This window comes from Myxocyprinus asiaticus, chromosome 2, assembly GCF_019703515.2.
Source record: "Myxocyprinus asiaticus isolate MX2 ecotype Aquarium Trade chromosome 2, UBuf_Myxa_2, whole genome shotgun sequence".
NCBI classification, from domain to species: domain Eukaryota; kingdom Metazoa; phylum Chordata; class Actinopteri; order Cypriniformes; family Catostomidae; genus Myxocyprinus; species Myxocyprinus asiaticus.
Genome location: NC_059345.1, coordinates 3,219,429 through 3,237,687, shown reverse-complemented (window position 1 = coordinate 3,237,687; position 18,259 = coordinate 3,219,429). Strand labels below are relative to the sequence as shown.

The 18,259-nt window shown below is 35.2% G+C and overlaps 1 protein-coding gene across 1 annotated transcript in view; it reads left to right on the top strand.

Annotated features, from left to right (window-relative positions):
• Positions 1–14,783, top strand: part of muc5f (mucin 5f) — a 63,495-nt gene extending 48,712 nt beyond the window's left edge. The window contains exons 23-41 of the mRNA XM_051648344.1: positions 1,495–3,180; positions 4,702–4,874; positions 5,037–5,208; positions 5,920–6,167; positions 6,859–7,042; positions 7,290–7,473; positions 7,648–7,826; positions 7,915–7,984; positions 8,078–8,208; positions 8,425–8,459; positions 8,625–8,793; positions 9,225–9,323; positions 10,003–10,043; positions 10,257–10,379; positions 10,804–10,902; positions 13,745–13,873; positions 13,986–14,025; positions 14,199–14,322; positions 14,537–14,783. Coding sequence (XP_051504304.1) covers positions 1,495–3,180; positions 4,702–4,874; positions 5,037–5,208; positions 5,920–6,167; positions 6,859–7,042; positions 7,290–7,473; positions 7,648–7,826; positions 7,915–7,984; positions 8,078–8,208; positions 8,425–8,459; positions 8,625–8,793; positions 9,225–9,323; positions 10,003–10,043; positions 10,257–10,379; positions 10,804–10,902; positions 13,745–13,873; positions 13,986–14,025; positions 14,199–14,322; positions 14,537–14,705 — 4,055 coding nt within the window. The 3' untranslated portion in view covers positions 14,706–14,783. The remainder of the gene's footprint in view (positions 1–1,494; positions 3,181–4,701; positions 4,875–5,036; positions 5,209–5,919; positions 6,168–6,858; positions 7,043–7,289; positions 7,474–7,647; positions 7,827–7,914; positions 7,985–8,077; positions 8,209–8,424; positions 8,460–8,624; positions 8,794–9,224; positions 9,324–10,002; positions 10,044–10,256; positions 10,380–10,803; positions 10,903–13,744; positions 13,874–13,985; positions 14,026–14,198; positions 14,323–14,536) is intronic.
• The last annotated feature ends 3,476 nt before the right edge of the window (positions 14,784–18,259 follow it).

Here is an 18,259-nt window from a genome sequence, read left to right as displayed (position 1 = left end):
CCAAAGACGGACTTGTGTGCTTAAATAAATACCAAACTATTACAAAACAATGCTTGAACTTTGAGATTAGAGTATACTGTTGTGACGGAAACTGTGGCGGTTCTACAACACAATCACCAACTCCATCTGCTACTAGGCTGTCAATTCCAGTTATATTGTCTACTACTACAACTTTCACAACCCTGAAAACAACCAAGCTTACACCTAAACCTGGATGCATTTGCCATTGGTCAGATTGGATGGACTTTGGTGGCCCAACAAAAGATTCTGAAGGTGGTGAAATAATACCAATCAAAAAAATAATTGAAACATATCCAACCATCTGCTCAGCACCAAAGGAAGTGGAATGCCGTTCAAAACTTTACCCTGGACTTCCTCTGTCACAGCTTGGTCAGGTTGTGAAATGTAATGCCAAAGACGGACTTGTGTGCTTAAACAAATACCAAACTATTACACAACAATGCATGAACTTTGAGATTAGAGTATACTGTTGTGACGTAAACTGTGGCGGTACAACAACACAATCACCATCTCCAACCACTACTAGGCTGTCAAATCCAGCTATATTGTCTACTACTACACCTTTAACAACTTTCACAACCCTGAAAACAACCAAGCTTACATCTAAACCTGGATGCATTTGCCATTGGTCAGATTGGATGGATTTTGGTGGCCCAACAAAAGATTCTGAAGGTGGTGAAATAATACCAATCAAAAAAATTACTGAAACCTATCTAACCATCTGCTCAGCACCAAAGGAAGTGGAATGCCGTTCAAAACTTTACCCTGGACTTCCTCTGTCACAGCTTGGTCAGGTTGTGAAATGTAATGCCAAAGACGGACTTGTGTGCTTAAACAAATACCAAACTATTACACAACAATGCTTGAACTTTGAGATTAGAGTATACTGTTGTGACGGAAACTGTGGCAGTTCTACAACACAATCACCAACTCCATCCGCTACTAGGCTGTCAATTCCGGTTATATTGTCTACTTCTACACCTTTAACAACTTTCACAACCCTGAAAACAACCAAGCTTACACCTAAACCTGGATGCATTTGCCATTGGTCAGATTGGATGGACTTTGGTGGCCCAACAAAAGATTCTGAAGGTGGTGAAATAATACCAATCAAAAAAATAATTGAAACATATCCAACCATCTGCTCAGCACCAAAGGAAGTGGAATGCCGTTCAAAACTTTACCCTGGACTTCCTCTGTCACAGCTTGGTCAGGTTGTGAAATGTAATGCCATAGATGGACTTGTGTGCTTAAACAAATACCAAACTATTACACAACAATGCATGAACTTTGAGATTAGAGTGTACTGTTGTGAGGGAAACTGTGGCGGTACTACAACACAATCACCATCTCCAACCACTACTAGGCTGTCAAATCCAGCTATATTGTCTACTACTACACCTTTAACAACTTTCACAACCCTGAAAACAACGAAGCTTACACCTAAACCTGGATGCATTTGCCATTGGTCAGATTGGATGGACTTTGGTGGCCCAACAAAAGATTCTGAAGGTGGTGAAATAATACCAATCAAAAAAATAATTGAAACCTATCCAACCATCTGCTCAGCACCAAAGGAAGTGGAATGCCGTTCAAAACTTTACCCTGGACTTCCTCTGTCACAGCTTGGTCAGGTTGTGAAATGTAATGCCAAAGACGGACTTGTGTGCTTAAACAAATACCAAACTATTACACAACAATGCATGAACTTTGAGATTAGAGTTTCCTGTTGTGATGGAAAATGTGGCAGTACTACAACACAATCACCAACTGCAACCGCTACTTGGCTGTCATCTCCAAAAACAATGTCTACTACAACACCCACGAAAACATCATCTTCCATGACACCGAAAACAACTGTGCTTACTCCTACTCCTGGATGCCTTTGCCATTGGTCAGATTGGATAGACTTTGGTGGCCCAACAACAGGTCCTGAAGGCGGTGAGATAATACCACTTAAAGGAATAATTGATTCATATCTTACTGTCTGCACAGCACCAAAGGAAGTGGAATGCCGTGCAAAACTTTACCCTGAACTCTCTCTTTCACAGCTTGGCCAGGTTGTGAAATGCAGTACAAAAGATGGACTCGTATGTTTGAACAAAAACCAAACTATTACACAGCAATGCTTTGACTATAACATCAGAGTATTTTGCTGTCATGGAAAATGTGGTGGTTCCATACAGGCACCAGCAACAATTTTCATGACACCAAACATAATCACACTTACTCCAACCCCTGCATGCAATTGTCATTGGTCAGAATGGATGGACTTTGGAGGGCCAACAACAGGTCTTAAAGGTGGAGAAATAATACCAATTAAAATAATCACAGACACAAATCCAACCACATGCTCAACACCAAAGAAAGTGGAATGTCGTGCAAAACGTTATCCTGGACTTCATATTTCACAGCTTGGCCAGGTCGTGAAATGTAATCTTCAAGATGGACTTGTTTGCCTAAATAAAAATCAAAATATTACCCAGCAATGCTTTGACTATGAGATGAGATTGTTGTGTTGTCATGGACAATGTATCAGCACATCTCTACCATCATCATCGACACTAACCGTACACAGTCCCTCCACAAGTACAAGCACAAGTACAACTGTAGCATCCCCAACAACAGCTATGACTACTACCATTTCCCTAACTGCCAATGCATCCACTACTCCAAAAGAAAATACATTTCCTTCTGAATGTACTTGTCAGTGGTCGGATTGGATTGACTTTGGTAGCCCAACAACAGGTCCTGAGGGTGGTGAAATTATACCTATAATGGAACTGAGAAATAAAAATCCTAACAGTTGCTCTGTTCCATTTGAAGTTGAATGCCGTGCAAAACTTTACCCTGGACTACTTCTTTCACAACTTGGCCAGGTAGTGACGTGTAATCCTGAGGATGGACTAGTTTGCTTAAACAAGAACCAAGCAGTTACACAGCAATGCTTTGATTATGAGATTAAAATACTTTGTTGTCAAAGACTGTGTGGAAGAACATCAAGATCAGCAGTTAATTCACGACTAATTCAGTATTTGTCCTCCAACACAATAATCACCACAACCACAAGTTTGCCAGTTATCACAGGTTCAACAAAAGGTCACATCACTGCACCTCAAGATTGTGCCTGTGAAATTTATGGTTATAAATATGAGCCAGGTAATTGTAATTTTGAGTATCTCTTTTTTAATAACTTGTTTAAGTTTTGTGTGTGTATATATATATATATATATATATATATATATATATATATATATATATATATATATATATATACTCATACAGTTTTATGTGTAAATTAGTTCTATCAGGAAGACTCGCAGACTTGAGTAAAGTTTTAGATGACATTTATTTGATGAATATGAAACAGGAATGTAATGTCTCTCTTTGGCGTAAGCCCCGTCTGGCAGTCTGAAGAAGTTGAACTCGGGACTGTCAGTTCTTGCCGGAGATAGGAGGCATGGGCGAGGAGCCTACCCCCGTGCAGGACGGGACTCAACTGGTGGCGGTGGGGTGGTGGAGGTTGCTGTGTTGGCACACTGAAACAGCAATGTGATAGATTGTAAGCAGACTTATAAAGCGATGGCTGACACATGATTGGCTAGGAGTTACCTAGCTAATGGTGCGATGATGTACAGCTGCGAGTCTTCCCGCTAGAACTACACTGCGCTTACATTGATTGACCAATATGTTTTTTTTTTTTTTTAATGGATGATGCTGATATCTAGAGATCAGAGTTGCCGATAGACCAGTATAATGTTGATGTATATGATATCAAACAGTGATAGTAATAATGGTAAATGACACATAAAAATTAACTTTGATTCAGCATTACATTTACTCAACTAATGCATCCAGTGCACCAAGAATGTGAAATTAATAGTGGCCAGTTACATATAGCGCACTTGAAGCGCTTTTGAATTCATCTCGTTATCTTGTACGGATTCAGTGGGAGTAGCAATTTCATGACTGATTCCAGTTTACATAGCTCAGATGTGCTTTGAGTCTCACGGACTGATCGTCGCACAACATTTGTGAGTCAGAGGTACACATTTTGGTCCAGGCTGATATAAAACACTCTACAAAGGAAGATATGAGCAGTTCACAGGAATACATGCTTCACAGATAGAAATCACAAGAATTTTATCTTTGAAAGATATTCATCTGCATATTTGCAGACAATATATGATAGACATTTTAATGCTTTTTTATCATTAGACAAGACTGTTTAAAGTTTCAGGGAACTGTTGAGGAGAATGAAACGCCTGAGCAGTTTAAACAATAGCTCAAGCGCATCTGCTGTGGCTGTGCGTCGTACTGTTTTAATTCATCTTTGTTGCACACTGGTCTATTAGTGTGGTAACATGATGGAATGTAACAACAAAACAAAGTGTGAATGGTAGTTTACGTGTCAAAGATGGCTCTTTCACACGCAACCAGGTAAATTCCCTGTGCCGCCGCAGCTTCCATAACTTATCTGCCAATTGTCAAAAACTACAATTCCAAATACAGTGGCGGCCGGTATATTGGCCGTGGAGATATATTTGTCAACCACAAATGTTTATTTTTTATTTTGTTGTCAATACAATAGAGCAACCAAAATCTCATTATTTATTTATTTATTTATTTATTTTTATTAACCTCTTCTAAATGCTGGTGTATTTTTTCCTTATTCCCCAGGAGCAGCAATTTACAATAAAACTGATGGTGATGGATGGTGTTATATTGCAAAATGTGTCAAAACAGAAGAGAAGTGTGATGTGATAAAATTATCAGTACCCTGTTTAACAACAGCATCACCATCAGCCTCCACAGCACTGACAAGCAACTGTGATAAATATATTACTCTTACAGTGAGTATTTTCATTATATATATATATATCATAATATCATATTCATATGAGATAAACCCTTTTTCTGAGGTAGCAATTTTTAACATCCATTTTAGAAGGTCCACTGAATAAATGTAATAATTTAATTATACTACCCAATTAAATGTTTTTTTTTTTTTTTAGAATGGTGAATTTATTAATGAGGGAAATTGCTATACTGACACATGCATCAATGGTACAATCAAACATGAAGCAGTGCAGTGTGAACCTGTGGAGTATCCTGTGTGTGAGAACAAATATCCACCACTGAAAGTCACCGACAAGTCTGGATGCTGTTTTAAGTATGAGTGTCAATGTGAGTTAATATGGCTAGCTGATGTTCCACTTAAAGGAATGTTCCGGGTTCAATGCAAGTTAAGCTAAATCGACATCATTTGTGGCATAATGTTAATTACCACACAAAATAATTTTCGACTCGTTCCTGCTTTTGTTTAAAAAAAAAAAAAAAGAAATAATCAAGGCTACAGAGAGACACTTTCAATGGAAGTGGATGGGGACAATAAAAGTGAACGTGGCCAATTTTTTTGGAGGGTTAAAACACAGAAACGTAAGGCTTATAATTTTATAAAAGCACTTGCATTAATTTTTCTGTTTAATACTTGTGTATTATTTGAGCTGTAATGTCATTAAATTGTCATTTTTAAAGTCGTTTTAGGGTTTGTTGACATTACATCATCACGGTAACAAAGAAAAGGTCTGTAAGTGATTTTATCACACTAAAATCATGTTACATGCAGATCCTTTATGTCTTGTGGTTATTTTTTTGAAAAAGTGAGTATTTTAATGTTAAGAAATTGGCCCCAATCACTTCCATTGTAAGTGTCTCACTGTAACCTCGATTTTTGCTTTTTTTAAGTAATTTGTCAGTAATTTTTATGGTAATCAACATTATGCCACAAATGCTGTCGATTGAGCTTAACTTGTACTGAACCCGGAACATTCCTTTAAGTATTCAGTTACTTTCTCACTAATTGGTTGTACTAAGAATTTATTATATATTTTTCAGGTATCTGCAATGGCTTTGGAGGCACACATTACGTCACATTTGATGGAATACATTACCCTTTTCAAGGAAACTGTTCTTATGTGCTTGTCAAAGAAATTGATCCGAAGTACAATTTAAGTGTTATAATTGACAGTGCCCTCTGTGATTCTGACGATGGTCTTTCCTGCCCCAAGTCTCTGATAGTTTACTACAAATCTTTAGAGATCTTCATGTCTCAGAAGATTTCTGGTGGAGTTGTCACAAATTTGGTAAATATGATAAATCCTAGTTTTGAACAAATTCAGAATTTCCAAGTACAATTTCAGTTTTAGAGTCTTTTGTTACACACAAAATATGATGCATTCTCCAATGTCATCAGTAAGAAGACCATGAACCATGAAGAATAGTTCACCCGAAAATGAAAATGATATCACCATCATGCCATTCCAAACTCTTATGCTGTTACTCTACTGTGGAACACAAAAGTAGACCTTTTTTTAAAGAATCGTTAAACAGCTCTTGCAATTCCCATGCAATACATGTTTTTTTTTTTTTTTTTTTTTGTCTATTTTTTCCTAGTAAAAATATATAAACAGGTTAATTTGACTGTATTTTGTCTTGTGGCACTGGCAGATTTTTATAACTGGCAGAATAAAATAATCTGCCAGTGCCACAAGACAAAATATACTGTAATTGAAGATACTGTATATTCTCTGAGAACATGTCTTAATATCTTTTGCGCTTTTGGTTAACAGGCAAATTTCTCTTATTTAAAGGATTTTTATTTATTTTATTTTGATGTTTTTACAGGAAAACAAGACAAAGATAAATTGCTGAAGAGTTTTGGATGGTGTTTTAGCATGTCACACTGCAGGATTACCCGAATCCTAAAGGAATGAAACTTTACTGTTTGATTGATATTTTACTTTTGACATAAATGTCTGTTTTCTGTTCATTTAGATTCACTTGAACCACAAGATGGTAAATTTGCCGTTTCAGAATAAAGACTTCCGTGCCATACAAAATGGCATAGAATCTTTTTTGTTCATACCTGAGATTGGTGCACAGATCACTTTTACTGGCAAACTGTTTTCCATCAACCTCCCTTGGCACAAGTTCCATGGTAACACAGAGGGCCAGTGTGGTAGGTTTATGCTTCGCTTATTAAAAATAATGTACAGATAAAACTACACAGCTGGGTATGTTGTGTGACAGAGTAAAACAGTATTAATTTTTTTCAGAGAATTCAACAGTCACACAACAGAGACATTTCTTTAGTCTGACACAACAACAAAATAGACAAGAACAGACAACGTCTTCGTGTTCTCTTGCTGTGTTTAAACCTAGGCTGTGTATTTAACTTATTAAGCTCTGATCTTTTGCCTTTTTAGGTACGTGTGATAATAACCAAAGAGACGATTGTCGCTTGCCAGATAGCACCATTGTATCATCTTGCCAAGACATGGCTCCATATTGGCAAGCTCATAAAAACAACAGCTTCTGTACCTCACCAAGACCTGAGCCCACATCAAAACCATGCCCTCCTCCTGCAATATGCAAAATCATTGAAAGCAAGTAAGCAGTCCAACTGAATATGTGATTAAATGAACTATCCCTTAATTACCAATAGTTACACATTAAGAACGAAACATCAGTGTTTTCATCTATTTCTATGCCTCATAGTTTTGAATCTATTGTATGAGGTTACTCACTGCTAATTATTGTGGATTCCACTGATCTTTTCTACAGGATCTTTGAGAAATGCCATAAATTCATCCCTCGTGAGCCATACGTTGCAGCATGTAACTCAGATGTATGTCACATGAAGCATGAGACCATTGGCTGTGGCAGCCTGCAGGCCTACGCTGAGCAATGTGCTATGGCAGGAGTATGTGTAGAATGGAGAAACGCTACAAATGGAGTGTGTGGTAAGTGCTTTAATATCTTAACATAATCCCAACAGAATAATTGTCCTCAATTTTTAAATAAACGTCTTTTCACATTTTATCCATTCAGATTTTGAGTGCAATAAGCCACTGGTATATAAAGCATGTGGTCCTCAAGTAGAGCCAACTTGTGATGCAAGGTATTTGAAATCTTGAAAAATAATTGGACACTTTAAATGTGTGTTTATAAAATACAGTGAACTTAAAATCATTATTTTTGTGTATCATATTAGATTTAACCTGAAATATGCACATGAGCATAAAGCATTCAGTCATTTGGAATCAATGGTATGGGAGGGATGTTACTGCCCAAGTGGTACCACACTTTTGAGACCTAATTCTAAAATCTGCATTCCCAGCTGTGGTAAGTGATGTTTTTATCAAGACTTTGACCAACTTTAATAACTGTTGTATTAATTGGATTAAAAAAATAATGATGCCATTATTTACTCGCCCCTCTGTATTTCCAAACCTGTATAATTTCGTTTTTTCCATGGAACACAAAAGGAGAATTTAAAAAAAATAATCTTTATGACAAGCTGGGATTTCTTTCTCCAATACTAATTTCTCTATTTTTCAGAGATTTGTACCTTACCAGATGGACGATGGAAGAAGGTAAGATAATAGATATGATGAAATAAAAGATACTGAAAACAAGAAATAAACCGAAATAAAGAAGTTGAAATGATTTGTATGCAGTAAAAATCATTCTGAAAATTTGCAGTGATTCAATCAGTCTCTTGACATGCATATGTCATGTTTCTCTCTTAATTTAAAAAGGCTAATGAAACTTGGACTATGGGCTGTGACATGTGCACATGTGAGGAGGAAAGTCTGACTATACACTGTGAGCCTCTTCCTTGCCCCAAACAAGATCCTGTAATCTGTGATCAGGACGGTCAAATCAGGATTTCAGAAACAGTAGGCTGCTGCCAGAGGATGAAATGTGGTAAGTCACAAACTTATTAAACACTGTAAAAAAAATAACAGGAAAATGTGTTTTGTGTGATAACAGTAAAATTAAATGACTGCATAAGTCATGAAGGTTAATTAATATGAATGACTGAATCAACCTAACCACATGATGCTACACCAATGAAAGTATTTTTTTTAAGATTAGGTACAAAAAGCTCCTTAAGGTACACCTACCTGAATTCACTTTTTATGCTGTACACCTATTATGTTACTGTGAAAGTACACCATATAAATTAACAGCAATAAAAACACTAAGTCTTGTTTTCCAGTAAAAATATTCCAGGATAAACATTAGAAACTTGCTTTCTGAGAATTAATCTTGATATTATTGTGATTTATGCATAAAACAAAACTGAACAAAAACAACTTTGCTTGACTAATGTTTGTTTTCTGTTTGCCATGAAGAGTGTAATACTAGCCTCTGTCCCAGTAAGAACTTCACTTGCCCCGTTGGATACAATATAGAAATAAAAATGGGACTTTGCTGTCCGGTCTATCGCTGTGGTAAGTGTACATTTAAGTGTGTCTCTATAGAGCGCAACAGTGGCCACCCACTTTGTTCCGGCATAAGGTTTTTTTTGTTTTTTTTTAAATCACAACATCCAGAAAAATCAGTGCAGCAAAAAACTATTTGAAAATCTGAAAAAAAAAAAGACAAAAGTACAGGAATGTGTTCAAAATGACAGTACGATATAAAACTATTGACTTATAGTTGTTGATTATAAGTATAAAACAATATATTTTAAGTTTGTTGCCAAATATCCAGATACATACAAATATATAAGTAGTTTGAGATTGTGGGGAGACTAACTTAATTGCTTAATGGGAGTGGCCGGCCGCTACTTCGATTGGTGGAGCTCTCTTTAGGATTATGGGTAGTGTAGTTCTTCACCAGGAATTTGGCTATTAAACTTTTTTTTAATGAAGTAAAAATAACATTGACTTGTGGCTTCTACACAAGCATATAGCATTGCTTAATCTTAGAGCTTCTGGTTCATTCTTCGCTATCGTTAAAAGGTTTCTTTATAGATGAAAAAAATTAATAGGATTTTATTTTTATTGAGGAACCCGACTGTTGTGCTCTATTGTGCTGTTAGTTAAATGACTTCTGATCATAGAAATATGATAAGCTAACTGAATGTATGCCAAATACTCATATTTTTTTTTTTTACTTCTTGCACAGTGCCTAAACATGTTTGTGTGTTCAATGATACGGAATATAAGGTAAGATCCAACCACTTAATGTTCGTATGTTGAACTATACCTTTAAATAGACAAACATTTCTTAACAGTGATTTTGATTCATGTAACTTTTTAGTTTTATTTGTACTTTCTTGAGATGCATGTGATTTAAAAAAATCATACATAATGCAGTGAAGAATAAAAGAACAGGTATTTGAAATTTTAGGTTTCAGTCATAATTGCCTTTCATTTCAGCCAGGGAAACCTGTACCCATTAGCAAATGTAAGAACTGCCTATGTAGTGCTAACCCGGATCGCAGGAGTCAACAACATTCGATTGAATGCCAGCCTGTTCAGTGTGATACACACTGTCCAATGGTAAGAGAAAAAATGAAGTTCTCTTTAAAAGTCATTGTGACTGCTTTCTAAAGTGGAATTTAATTACTAAATTGCTTAAACGGATTCCTAGTTACTATACACACAATCAGCAATACATTTTTATCAATATTAATGCATGTCACAAAGGGATGGCATTGTCTATACAATTACATTTTGGAAAATGTACTGTACTACAATTTTTGTGCACATACGAATGCAGCTAAAGGTAGAAGTCAATGAAAACATGTAATTTCCATATTATAAATGCTTGTTTAGTCAGCCAGAAAGCACACAAAACAATAAACGTCTACTATGTTTTCACGTTGACTGTTAAGTTAGCACCACTTCATACCAGAGAAGGAGACGCTTGATGTACAAAGTTCAGGGTCAAAAATTGGTTAATTTCTTGTCTTTTTTTTTCAAGGGATTTGAGTATAAGACAGTTCCTGGCTGGTGCTGTGGAAAGTGTGTCCAGACAAGCTGTGTCGTTGTTTATGCAGGAAACATCTCACACACCATCCCTGTAAGATATTTGGGGAGCACCAGCAGCAAGCCAGTTTTAAATTAAGGATTCATTTTTAGTTATTCTGGATTAATTTTTTTTTTTTACTAACATTACCATACCTTTTGTTGGAACTCATTATATTTGATACTAGGTGATCTGCTCTAATATTTTTATACACTATCTTTTTGTATGTTTATAAATTATTAAGCATGAAAATATCAGTTGAGCATAAAATCAAAAGGTAATGTAATATGTAAAAAGATAGTTAAAACACATAAAAAAATAAAAAAAAAACATACAGTAGGGTTCAAAAATCACTGAAAATCTTTTTATTTTATTTATTTATTTATTTTTTTTAAACCTGTGAATAAACAACATTTTTTAACCCTCCTGTGGTATAGAAAAATGGCACCTCCCTTTGGTATTCACGGCCATTTTTGACCGGATGGTTAAGATGTGTAATCCTTTTTTTGATGATGATGATAATGATACCATTTCTTCTTTAAAGTAAGAACAATAAAATAAAATTATGCATTTCTTTTGGGATTTTATGCTATTTTGATCTTATTTACATGTACATTTCTACATTTTACCATTAATTAGCAATAAAAAATAAGCAAATTTCTGTAAAAAAAATAAAAAAATAAAATAAAATACAGAACCTACACTTCTATAAGTTGAAACACAAAGAAAATATGAGAATGTGGCATAAATTGGAGGTAGATTGCTGCCATCTGGTGAACAAAATATAAATAACATGACTTGAGAACCATGTCAGCATGGTTTAACAGCCAGTAGATGACTGTAGCCACCTACTGTGTAGTCTGATGGATTGTTGTAAACTAATTTTATATTTTTATACAAGAAATGCATTTGAATTTATATTTAGACATTATGAAACTATTATTTGTCAAAGTTTAGCATTTTAAAATTGATTTGAAGTGTCAGTTTTTGCAGTTAATGTCTTTATGCTTGCAGTCAAACCTGACCATGGTGTTACAAAGACACAGAATAAGCATTTTTCTACCAATAATTTATTTAAAACATAAAAATGTAATAACTTAAAGTAAATGCATAATAATGTCAAGAAAATGTACACAAATTTTTTTTATTTGACAGAAAATATAAAATGCTCTGTTTTTTGGTCTTTCCCATTCATTTTCAATGGTTGGTTGATTTTGACCGCGAATAACAAAGGTGTCACTTTTTTTTACAACCACTTATTGACATTAAATCAAGCCCACATTTTTTTTTTTTTTTTTTTTTTTTGCATGTTTAGAAGGCAAATGGAGGAAAAGTCACCAAGTCCTGTACTGCTCAGATAAAGGAAACCTTTTTTATTAAATGAGGAAAATTTATTTTGGTCAAAAATTACCGAATACCATAGGAGGGTTAAAAAAAACAGAAACATTATTATGTCAAATGAATAACTATTTCTGCACTCTTTCAAGGTCACCTATCAAATGTAATTTGTGACATGATCATGAGGTTTTGATCAGGCCAATTTGAGTATATGCTGTTACTTAAGCAAAAGGGGAACATACACCGATGAGCCAAAATATTGTGACCACCTGCCTAATATGCTGTTGGTCCTCCTTTATGCCACCAAAATAGGGTGTCGAGGCATGGACTCCACAAGACCCCTGAAGGTGTCCTGTGGTTTCTGCCACCAAGACATTAGCAGCAGATCCTTCAAGTCCTATAAGTTGCGAGGTGGAACCACCGTGGGTCGGACTTGTTTGTTCAGTACATCCCACAGATTCTCAATCGGATTGAGATCTCGGGAATTTGGAGGCCAGGGCAATGTGTGGAATGTGGCAGGGTGCATTATCCTGCTGAAAGAGGCCACTGCCATCAGGGAATACCATTGCTATGAAGGGGTGTACCTGGTCTGCAACGATGTTTAGGTAGGTGGCACGTGACAAATTAACATCCACATGAATGGCAGGACCCAGGGTTTCCCAGCAGAACATTGCCCAAAGCATCACACTCCCTCCACAGGCTTGTCCTCTTCCCACAGTGCATCCTGTTGCCATCACTTCCCCAGGTAAATGGCGCACACTTACACGGCCGTCCACGTGATGTAAAAGAAAACGGGACTCATCGGACCCGGTGACCTTCTTCCACTGCTCAAAGGTCCAGTTGGACCTCATAGGCACTCTGACCGGTCTACGGCTACGCAGCCCCATACACAGCAGGGTGAAATACACTGTGTGTTGTGACACATTCCTCCCGTAACTTCCATTAAAATTTTCTGTGACTTGTGCCACAGTAGACCTTCTGTCAGTTCAGACCAAACGGGATAGCCTTTGTTGCCCTCGTGCATCGATGAGTTTCTGGTTTGTGGTTTGTCCCTCCTCGGACCACTGTCGGTAGGTTCTCACCACTGCTGACTGGGAACACCGTGAGATTCAGAGTCATCTGGCCATAACAATTTGGCCCTTGTCAAAGTCGCTCGGGTCTTTACTCCTGCCCATTTCTCTTGCATTCAACATGTTGATCTATTCTACCCAGAGCTTGACATGTGGCCTTGTTAGGAGATGATTGATGTTATTCGCTTCACCTGTGAGTGGTCATAATGTTTTGGCTCATCAGTGTATACCAATACTAAGATATTCTCATTCATGTTATATTTTCAGTTAAACTTTTTTACTCAAATTGTTTTGCTGATGATATAGTTTGTAATGAACATGTCTTAGCTAAGAATGCAAAATACATATATTTTCAACAGTAGTTTCAGAGAGCTGGACCCCACTCAAATCTCATTTAAAATATATTTTATTTTATATTATTATTATCAAATAAAAAGTAAAAGATTAATTAAATTCAATGAGCTGATAAATGAGTTCTTGTTTTTCAGGCTGGTGAAGTTTGGGCTCCACCTGGTGATAAATGTTCGAAATTTAAGTGTGTGAAGATTGGAATGCACTTCATTACAACTGAATTAAAGATTGTTTGTCCAAAGTTCAATCCAGATGCATGTGTGCCTGTGAGTTAAAGTAGCAAAATACTTATTGAAAACATATTAGTTTAAGCAATAAAATATTTTTTTCCCAATATATTCTATATAACCCCTTTTCAATATATTCAAATTATTGCAGGGAACCGAGGTCATTGCTCCTGATGGATGCTGTAAAAAGTGTAAGTGTTTCATTGACACTGCATGCAGATGTAAAAACAATCAAAAGTTTGGACACAACTGACCTTTTGATCCAAAGACAGAACTAAAATGTGCCTACAAAAAAGAAATAAAACCTCAAAGATTATGCTTAAATGTTAGAAAGTCACTGAATTCAGATGTCTCAAATTTACAGGCACATATTTACCAAAGCAATGCAATGTAAGCAAGATATCAACATACCTGGAGAGTAACGGCTGTAAGACGGCAAAGCCAGTGGAGATGTCTATATGCAGAGGGTCATGTGGCACGTATTCCATGTAAGTGACAGACATGGTAGTTAGTCATGTCTGAAAAAACACCATAAACGCTTTAATATTCTTTGGTATTTGTATGTAAAGTGTGGATCTACCACATATACAATTTGTATGTTTAGAGAGACACTGAAACTTTTGAACATTTCAGAGAAATTTGAATAATGATGTAATGTTCCTGAGAAGCACAAATGACTTGTCCCTCTCTGCACACATTCAGGTACTCCATGAAAGATAAAGCAATGCAACATTCATCTTCTTGTTGCCGGGAGGTCGCAACAAAAGAAAGGAAAGTGCAGCTTATCTGTCCTAATGGATCAAAAGTCATAGAGAAATATATCTACATAGAAAAGTGTGGCTGCTTGGAGACAGAGCGACATAAGCCTTGATGAACTAGAACTCTTAGTATACAGAAATCAGTCTTATTCTATTTATGTCTGTGTACTGATTTACTTACATAAATTACACCTTCATGCATATTCTTCATCTCTTGTTGTTTTTGTTTTTTCCTTTCAAAAATTCTGAATTCAATAAATATATGCAATTTGGCTTGGTGTTTTTAGTCTTTTTAAGTGAAACTTAGAGTCATTCTATGAAACAGGCACATTTCTATTTTTGAAGTACATTTTTGTAAGATTTTAAACATTCTGTCAGACAAATTGTGTCTTTTTAAATGTCATTTCCAGCTAAATTAATAAAAAAATTAAAAAAGAATACGTAGGAAAATTCCGAACTTGTAACATGGGGAATGTGACAGAACATTTCAAACCAAAATGTCTTCTGCACTACTTAAGAAAGTAATGGCCACATATCATTAGCATTCTAGAGTCAACAAAATGTCTGTTCTAGAAATATTACAAGTAAAATAAATAACCACTGTTTTATCTGTCTTTTTCATGTGATGGGGTGGATATGTTACATGAATTAATCAATTTGGAGTGAGGTTTACTTAAAAACACCTTGGAAACAATTTAAATGCAGAAATTTGTAGTAAATTTAACGGACCATATTTTCAAGTAAAGGCTACAGACAACACTTGGTGGCTTTAATTAGAACGTCTCAGGTAGAGTTTACTTTGCGATACTCTGTTTCAAGTAAATTGTACTCACTTTTTGTACAGTTTACTCAAGCACTGAATTAACCCTTTAAGCTCTGAAGGTGTTTTAAAGTGTTTGTTATCATTGTAAAGAAAACTTTTCACATTTTTTAATGATATAGTTTATGATACATTCTGAGACTCTCAGCCTAAGAAACTGCAGACAAATAACAAAAAAACAAAACAAAACAAAAAATCTTATTTGACATTATATATCTCTGGGTGTAAATAAGGTGGCTCCAAAAACTGTTTTTGTTTTGATCCCAATCATGTCAACTGTATCCGAGAAAGATTTTGTGTTGATACAACAAAACAATCAAAAGTTAAAACATTACAAAAATAATTTATCATAGTGTCCAAAAACGTCTCCAAACAAATAAAACATAATAATTGTACATAAGAACTAATTACACATGCAAACACAACAATGACTAAAGGTTTGTATAGCATGCAGACATGATTTTAGTAATGAGATTTCACAGAATGAGTTTCATTCTGTGTCATTTGAGTCATCATTGAGTCTGTGTCATGTATTTGGCGCCATCTCCTGGTGGCCATATGTAACGCGCTTCATGTGGATTATCTAATGATCTATGCATCAGATTACATTGTGTGTTGGCTCGTTTGAAAGATAATAACCTCATCTAAGTAATGGTATGTGATATATATTATTTTCATTTTTTGTGAAGTTATAAGCAAAAATGCAGCATATAAGCAACACCAACATAATTGTCAAAGACATATACTCCGCTATTACTCGCTATATTTTTGTCTATGAATAAAACAAATAGACTGGTTGTATTCTAATCTTTGAGAGCTTTCCAACAACATATGACACATGACTATTTGATCAGTTTGATGTTTTTACTGATTGCAATAATGTGTACAGTGCAATTTATTTATTTATTTATTTTTATCAAAACAAACACTTCTCATTTGTATGCAAATATCAAAGCACTTGTTCAGTTTTGGTCATAATGCCTACATCCAAAAACTGTCAAATGTAAAGTAGATCTTCTAAGCTTTAAAGCGATACCTATTTTGTGTTGGTCAAGACTGTAGTTATTAATATTTTGATTTTTGTTTTCTTGGGGGCCTGCCAGAGACCATGCTTTTAAAAGTGTACTATACAATAATTTTTTTTATGAACTTATGCATGTACCTCATGACACACAGGAGCCTTCCACAGGGAAGTTTAATGCATGCTTTGTAGTCTATTAGACAATATCACCAGCGATAGAAACAAGAACCAGAGACCTCAACACTTGGTGCACCAAACACAATGACAGTAACAATCAACACGTAATTTTTTTTATTTATTTTTTTATCATGAACGGGTAATTTTGAGTAGAAAATGAACTTCAGACTTCACAGAACAATATACAACAATAAAATGGGTGTAAATCTACTGGCAAGCAGTGAAACTACGCAAGCTAATTTATTCAAGCCTGGTGCAAGCTGGGAACACAAGCTTTGAAAAGTTAAGTAAAATGTACAGTACTTATTTTATTTACCTGTACAATTTACTCAAATTAGCAAATAAATATGGTTTTCTCCTTTAAGATTGATACATGATGATGACAAATTGTAAAGAAAACAAATAATCAGAAATAATATTTACTTATAAGCTAAAGCATTCATTTGACATGTTTGTATTGAGTACAAATGTAGAATTTACTTAATATTTTTAACTTCACACTTAAACTAACTTATTCAATGTAGAATGTACTTAGTCTTTTTTGCTATATTAACTTTTTTTCAGTGTATTCTTGACGAATCTTGTGATGCTTGAAAAACAACGTTTTTACAAATAGAAATCTCCAGTGATGTCACTTCCTCTTCATTATGTCATTTAAAACGGTGGTTTACTATAATTTTAAGAAAATAATTGGTGTGATGAGCATGACATGTGATTGAATATAGTGTGAAAGGAAATACACATTTTATATTGGTGCATTTTTTTGTGTTAATGTAGTTTATATATATATATATATACCTCCTGAGACCCGAGCGTGACTGCTGTGTACATTTTCCATTCCCCTTTTTGATTTGTAACTAGTAGCCCCTAAAAAAACATGCAATTTTATTTTTTTTTAGACCAAATTTTTTCCTGTTTTCCTAAAAAATGATGTCCATATATGTGGACAGTGGGACTAAGTTGTGAAATTGTAAATAATACCAAGATATATAAAGTCAGATTTTTATCAAATTGTTTTTTATGTTTCCAGGAGTGTTATTAATGTTTTTGAGATGTTACAGACATTACATCAGAAATTAGCATAATTAATTCAGATTCAAAGTAATGTCCAGCATCATCCAATCAATGCCAACCATGTTAAAATAAAATTATACAATGATAAATTCTGAATCTATGTACTGATTATCATTGTCTCATGTCTGTCAAACATGTTGAGTGGTTCAAACATCATCTGCAGCCTGAATCTGAACTTTTGACCTGATATTAGAAGTGAATGCATTTGGCTGTATAGGAAAGCTATAGGATGCTCCCTTGCTCCATAATTAGGGAATTACTTAATCTCCAATGTGCTGTCTGTCTGCACTGGTCTCAGAACAGTTGAAATGCACCTTATTTTCATCCTAACTCTGTAAACAGCATCTGAAAGCAACATTTCACAGCTTTTGGATGCATCCATTGATTCTCAATGTGATAATGAACAGTGAATATTGGATATTTTAAGGAAAATGAGCCTATAGTCTACGTATGTGGTCATTGTGTTTAACAGCGTGCCGTTTCCCGATATATCAATACAATTTTTAGTTTTGTTGCTGTTTCTCCCAAAGAAAAACTCAGTTTGAGTTTGGCACCAGGTTGTTTTGTCACATGAC